A 7,483-nucleotide genomic window follows, 5' to 3' on the forward strand; every position below is an offset into this window, starting at 1 on the left:
ATTCTTGATTTCATAGCTGCTAATTTCATCATTACACTGTTGCTCACATAAATCTTGACTAATTATTTTTATATTTACTATTGTGCTGGTTTTAGTTGAAAAAATCTGTAGCTTTCTTTCCCTAATATTAATATACTAAAATTATAATAAATATCATTTAACTAAAAATGTTTAGATCCTGAATGATTCAGAAAAGCTTTATATATAACCTGAACTCACTGAAAACTACACTACATACCACTCTTGCAGCTTACTGAGTAGACTAACCTGTTCTTTCCTGTGTTCAGGTGTTCTTAGAAATGAGGAAGGACCAGATTCCTGAGGAGTCAAAATGTATATGGTGGTATGAATGTTGCTTCACTCATAGGTGTGAGTATAGAACATTTCACAAATTAGATCTCATTCTGAGTTGCCATTTTTTAGGTTGATGGCATTTGAGCTCAATCAATGCAAATTATTTTTCTTTACTGTTGTAAGTTAGGAAAAGAAGCTTTGTAAATTGTTATCCACATTGCAAACAGGTACAATTAAAAACTTGATTTTCACATTGATTTGCTGCAGGAAATACTAAAAAAATTTGGAGTTCTTACTAGACTTCAAAACAATGCACTAAAAATATATAAACTTTTAGGGTAATATAAATAAAAGCCATAAAATTCCAACCCAAAAGTTAATTTATGTAATTTTAAGAATGTACTTCGGTGACCCTGTTATAGAATTCATAGGTTAAAATCACTAAATCTGTTGTAATCTTGCCTAGAGAAATCCAGGCAAGATGTGTACAGGCACATTTGCAGGTACAAATGCGTGAAGTCTCATACTTCTGAATGTGGACACTGAAAGCACTTCTTTTCTAGGTCGATGTATTAGTTTGCTAGGATTCTCATAGCAAAGCAGCACAGACTGGTGGCTTAAACAACAGAGATTAATTTTCTTGCAGTTCTGAAGGCAGAGTTGGGTTCTTCTGAGACCTCTGTCCTTGGCTTGGCCACTCTCTTGCTGCCTCTGACATGGTCATTATTTTTAACCTTATGCACATGTGCCTCTTGGTGTCTTATTCCCTTCTTCTTTCTCTGTCTTTTTAACATGGAGTTTATTTTTTTAATTTTTCAATCACAGTTTATATTTAATATTATTATTATCTTTTAAGTCTCATCCTCTTCTTATAAGGACACCAGTCCTGTTGGATTAAGGACTCACCCACATAGCCTTATTTTAAGTCAATCACCTCTTTGCAGACCTCATCTTCAGTTACAGGTACACTCATTAATACTGGGGGCTAGGGATTCAACATGTGAACTTGAGGGTGGGGGAAAAACACAGTGCAGTCCACAAAAGAACCTTAACTGCAAAAAGACATTCTTGAATGTTACAAAATGTTGACTAAAAAGATAATCAAAGTTGCTTCTTTCTGAAAATATAGATGGCCATAGTTTTCCCTTTCTTCCTCAATTCTTTTTCCCTTTCCCCAGTTCTCTCTTTCTTTTTCTAGATATAATTTAGGAATATTAAAATACACTCTTTTTAGTGTGAAGTTCTATGAGTTGTATAACCATCACATTCAATGATGTTTTTGTAATCAAGCTTGCAGTAGGGATGGAACCAAAGGTTGTCTAAATTCCAGTTATATTTTTATGTTTTTTTGGTGTGTGTTGGAAGACTGACACATCAATAAGCAAGATAAAGCCAAGATACAATTTTAGGTAATGACCTAAAAGTAAAGTAGGTAAAAAAAGTTTGTCTTCCTGAACGATCTGAGAGGTAGGAAACTGACTGCATCATCTAAATGTTTATATAACACTCTTTATCCACTTTATCTACCTTTACCAATCTAATCTTTGAGAACAATCTCACATCCACTTTTCTTACATCTGGGCTTCCTGAATGTCTCTTCTATATGTAAGGCTTATACCAGACATACACCTCTATGAAGCTTTCCTCTTCAAGAGAAATTAATCCATAATAGATCCCCAATTAGATGATGTGGAGGATAATTTTTAAACAATATAAGAAAAAAAACTGTTACTTTAGAATTTATAGTTTAGATGGGACAATAAGTTACAGTTTTATTCTTTCCTTCAGAAATTAATCTTTTACTGTTTTAACATTTTTTTGGATGACTCTAAGATGTATTTCCAGAAGTCTACTCTCTCATCTGAGCTACAGTCTTAGGCATTCCAGAAAACACTACAGCATGAGTACCAGTGTCACCTTAAACATTTACAACTATGTTCATCATCTTCCCCACTCTCTCCAAAACAGTTGTCTTAGATTTTCTAGTTCTACTGTTGCTGCATTTTAGGCTGCCTGATTTTAATCATGGAATGCTTTTATTTCTCTCACCCTTTATCATCATTTAGTAATCCCAAAATATCTGACTTGTTTTTTTATAACAAGATAATAGCTTACTATTGTCCTCTTTTTTCCACAGTGACACTTATCGTAGTCTAAGATGTGTATTGTCTTCTTCTCCCCACTAGAATGTAAGCTCCATGATGACAGATTTTTGACTATTGTTGACTGACATTTTCTCAGCACTTAACATAGTATTTGTGAAATAAATGGAGCACTTACTAAGTGCCAGGCAGGCACTGTGCTCTTTATTTCCAAACCTTATAGCTTATCTATATACCTTTGAAATAACATTCAAATTCAATCTGAAATTCAAGGTATCATAATATCCAAGGTACTCAATCAGTCTTACCTGTGTTGTGTTGAAACCTCCTGCTCCAAACAGGTCTGTGTCCTCCAGCTTTTGCTCAGATAAACTGCCTATAAAAATCTTATTTAGCCTTTGCCTCTGAAATTCAGTGTAATTTCCATCTCTTTCACAAATCCTTCGTCTTCTTCAATATTTATTTACCACATGTGGGGAACTTTTGGTTATATCATGTCTCATTCTATGCCACATACCATGTGTTGCTTGGTACACAAAGGTTCAATAAGTGGAAGTTATAATTTTTCTGTCATTCTCACCTGAACTAGGGTCTACAAAGAGGTTATCAGGGGTGCATATTTGAATTGGGTTGGCCAAAAAGTCTATTTAATTTTTTTCCATGAAATAAAAGACACATTTTTTATTTTCACCAATAAATAACCTTTATTAATTTGGATATTTTGTGTATGTTGGCTATCTCCCATGTGGTATAACATTGATTGTTCTCAATTAATGTCTCAGTTTGGTCACTGTCAATTTCAACTGGTCTACCTGACTGAGTACCCTTTAGCAAGAAATCTCCAGTACAAAACTTCTGGAACTACCTTGATGTTTAATCAGTCATAGCACCTCCATACACTGAACAAATAACTGTTTCTGCGTTTTAGTTGCATTTTTACCTTTCTTGAAATAATAAAGCATAATGTGCTGAAAATGTTGCTTATTTTCTTCCATCTTCAATATTAAAATGGCTACACAAAAATTCACCAATTTTGATGCTTTTAAAAAGTGTATGCTGATAAGACACCTGTTAAAATACAATCTAACTCTTTTCAAATGAAGTTAAAGCTGGCTAAGCACTACTAGAGCCGTCTTACAGAAAAAAACAAATGAACTGTTTGGCCAACCCAATATATAATGTTTATGTATTTTCTAGCCTGGTATTAAACACGGATAAAAAGCTAATGTTTTGCCCTGACTGGTGTGGCTCAGTTGGTTGGCGTCCATCCACGAAGTGAAAGGCCACAGGTACATCCCTGGTCAGGGCTCATGCCTGGGTTGCAGGGATTCCTCTGGTGGGGGTGGGGGCGGGCGGCGGGCGGAGGCAACCCTGTTTTTCCCCCTCTCTAAAAAGAAATAAATCTTTTTTTTTTTTTTTTAAAAGCCAACATTTTAGTTGGGGAAAAAAAGCAATAGATTATCATCAACTAAACCTGTAAGATATGTTCACTGAGGTAAAATGAAAATGTCTTAGCTCAGGGGGATTTAGAAGGGCACCGCATAAGGGCTTCACGGGTGGCCCAAAAGGGTGTAAAGTCTTCAGCGCTTTTGGCACACTGCTGTCCTTCAAGTTGCCTGGGGCTCGCTTTTGCGCAGAGCCACGTGCCCACGTTTTAGTTAAGCCGCGCGTGGGGCCTATAGTAAATGGCTAATCTTCTTCCCCAACCAGGTCTCTGCCCTCCATCATTGTGCCAAAGTGAGGAGTGAGGATACCAGGTGTAGCGACCCTGTCGGAACCTGGTGGGTGAATACAGGCCCCCTTCCCCAACAGTCAAGTTTTCAAAAAGCCCGCGCGTGGCGTCCCAGGCCGCATCCGTTGGGAACGGACCTCAGAGAACCCGGCTCATCGCCCTTCCCAACCCCCCCCCCCCAAGACCGGGGCGGGAGGAGGTGTGGGATGACAGGGAAGCAGGGAAGCTCCGCAATAGGGAGTATCAGGACCGGCACGCTCCACGGAGCGCGCCTGTTCGGCGGCTGCGGAAAACGGAAGTGAGTGCGAGTGGGTTGCGGTGATTGGCTGAATTGACATGCCTCTCAAGGGGCTGGCGCGAACGCCACTGCGGAGTTGGGCGAGGGGACATGGCAAGGGGAGGGGTAAAAATCACTAGGAACAGCCTCATTGCTGGGGGGGAAATGAGTCGCAGAGTTACGCAAAAGGCAGGGGTAGTCCCTTGTCAGGACACACAGGAGAGTTCGGGAGTGGAAGCGGGGCGGTAGAAACGCGACAAATGCGGAGAAGGCCGAGGGCTTGCACCGACGGCGAAGGGCGGGGAGTCCGTGATCAAGAGCGGCGGCGCTGCGGCGCGGTAGGCGGGACTAAGGAGAGCTAGGCGGGGATTGGCGGGCAGCCCTGAGCTGCGGTACGTCGGCGGTGACGCTTGGCTCGGGGAGGGTGCGCGCGCGTTCAGCGGCCTCTTTGTGTGGTGCCTAGGTAGGAGAGCGGAGGTGGTGGTGGCTGTGGCGGTAGTAACGGCCTTGGTTGTCTTCCAGTTTTCTCAGCTCGCCCTCTAGCCGGCACCTCTCCCCTTCCCTCCCCCTTCCTTTTTTCCTCCTTCCCTCCCCTTCCCTCCTTCCCTCCCCCGCCGGTGACCGGCGGCGGTGGCGGCTCCAGCAACGGCTGGGCCCAAGCTGTGAAGAGGCTTTAGTCAACGATAACGGCGACGGCGAAACCTCGGAGCTCGCAGGGCGGGGGAAAGGCCCGGCCCTTGGAGATGGATAATTCCCAGTTGTGTAAGCTGTTCATAGGCGGCCTCAATGTGCAGACGAGTGAGTCGGGCCTGCGCGGCCACTTTGAGGCCTTTGGGACTCTGACGGACTGCGTGGTGGTGGTGAACCCCCAGACCAAGCGCTCCCGTTGCTTCGGCTTCGTGACCTATTCCAATGTGGAGGAGGCTGATGCCGCCATGGCCGCCTCGCCCCATGCAGTGGACGGCAACACGGTGGAGCTGAAGCGGGCGGTGTCCCGCGAGGATTCGGCGCGGCCCGGAGCCCACGCCAAGGTTAAGAAGCTCTTTGTTGGGGGCCTTAAAGGAGACGTGGCCGAGGGTGACCTGATCGAGCACTTCTCGCAGTTTGGCACCGTGGAGAAGGCCGAGATTATTGCCGACAAGCAGTCAGGCAAGAAGCGTGGCTTCGGCTTCGTGTATTTTCAGAATCACGACGCGGCAGACAAGGCCGCGGTGGTCAAGTTCCATCCAATCCAAGGCCATCGTGTGGAGGTGAAGAAGGCCGTCCCCAAGGAGGATATCCACTCCGGTGGGGGCGGAGGCGGCTCCCGGTCCTCCCGAGGCGGCCGAGGCGGCCGCGGTCGCGGTGGCGGTCGTGACCAGAACGGCCTGTCTAAGGGCGGCGGCGGCGGTTACAACAGCTATGGTGGTTACGGCGGCGGCGGCTACAATGCCTACGGAGGAGGCGGAGGCGGTTCGTCTTACGGTGGAAGCGACTACGGTAACGGCTTCGGCGGCTTCGGCAGCTACACCCAGCACCAGTCCTCCTATGGGCCCATGAAGAGTGGCGGTGGCGGCGGAGGAGGCAGCAGCTGGGGCGGTCGCAGTAACAGTGGACCTTACAGAGGTGGCTATGGCGGTGGGGGTGGTTATGGAGGCAGTTCCTTCTAAATTTTTTTTAAGTACCTGGGAGTGGCTATAGGGGTAGCTCTTCAACCACCCACCTAGGGTCAGTTCCCGAGTCCCTTCCCCTCCCACCGCCCTCCCCATTTTGCCCTTGGGGGAGCTGCTTCTAAGGCTGCTTACTCTTGGGGGTGTTGCCCAGTTTGCCTGCCACCTCTCTCGTCTCTGCCTCTGAAGATGGACTCTGCCCCACATACACATTTTTGTGTTACAGTTATTGATGGACTATATTTTTTTATTATTACTTGGACTTTCGTCGTTTTTATACTAGCAAAATGTCTTGTTTTAATTTGTGTTTTTTGGGGGGAGGGAGTGAACTTGCTGATTCTGTAGCAAAACTTGGGTGGGAGTTGGGGTGGGGGGGTTAGTTTACTTTGTTGTGAGGACTTGATACCTGGCTACAGCGTTTTCTATGAAATCTACTTGGATCCCATGCCTGAAGTTTGGAAGCATATGTACAAAAATCATTTTTACGTTTTATTTTTAATAAACCATTGTGTTTGACCGTACATGGTGTAACATTTTTTTTCTATGATCCATTTCGTACCGTTTTAAGGGATATTAGTTGAAATTTTTTTTGTGTTAATTCTTAATTTTGATGTGTACTTAGAGGGACTTTTGAAAGGTCCTGGTTTTTTTTTTTTTTTTTCATCCTGTTGCCCTAGTAGTGATGTGTTGAATTTTATCCCTTTTCAGGCAAAACTTTTAAAATGGTGGATGTGGCTTTTTAAAAATCTTTAAAGTTTCTGTGCGACCATCTCTTGTACTAAAGGATTTGTTTATCATCTTGACATTATTGGTTACTTCTTTTTATGAGAATTTACTTAAACGTATGTACCGTGCAGTTCTAAAGAAATATTTTGTGTAAAGCATGTGTTTCATTCATATAAACTATTTAAAAAATTTCACATGGCCTAGTTTTATCCCTCTTAATGGTTTGTCTGTAATGAATGGCTACAATAAGGGTTCTATTTTACCTTTAAACTAAATGCATTTTTGTATTTTCAGAGCAGGTTTAAACGTTTTTTCCTATAGCTGCTGTCCTCACGGAAATCCTTCCCCCAACGTTTGTGGCGCCATCTACTGGCAAAATGGCAGTATATGTGCAAAATAATTTGTTTAAAAACTTGTTTGGAACAGTTGCATCAGATTTAGAAGTTTTGCCATCAAGAAATCTGTTCAGACTTTGGTTACACGTTTACTTTAGGTGGGCATAACAGGAATGTAGTTAACAACCCATATCACAATTGCCCTTTTTACCAGAGATTTGAAAATGTAAACTGCTATGCATAGCTTGGGCAATGGCCCCAAATTGCTATGACAACATGAACCAGCTACATGTACTGGTGTCTTAGGTGCAAATTGTAAAGCGAAATATCTGTATTCTGTTTGGTTGACAAATGTGTATTTGTAGCCC

General features: G+C 43.3%; 1 protein-coding gene across 1 annotated transcript; it reads left to right on the forward strand.

Annotated features, from left to right (window-relative positions):
• The first annotated feature begins 4,587 nt into the window (after positions 1-4,587).
• On the forward strand, positions 4,588-6,974 carry HNRNPA0 (heterogeneous nuclear ribonucleoprotein A0). Its single transcript, XM_037163497.2, has one exon. It carries the CDS (start codon positions 5,149-5,151, stop codon positions 6,052-6,054), a length of 906 nt encoding a protein of 301 aa, XP_037019392.2. The 5' UTR covers positions 4,588-5,148; the 3' UTR covers positions 6,055-6,974.
• Positions 6,975-7,483: the final 509 nt, after the last annotated feature.

Source organism: Artibeus jamaicensis, unplaced genomic scaffold (genome assembly GCF_021234435.1).
Source record: "Artibeus jamaicensis isolate MK-2021 breed Jamaican fruit bat unplaced genomic scaffold, CSHL_Jam_final contig_456, whole genome shotgun sequence".
NCBI lineage: Eukaryota > Metazoa > Chordata > Mammalia > Chiroptera > Phyllostomidae > Artibeus > Artibeus jamaicensis.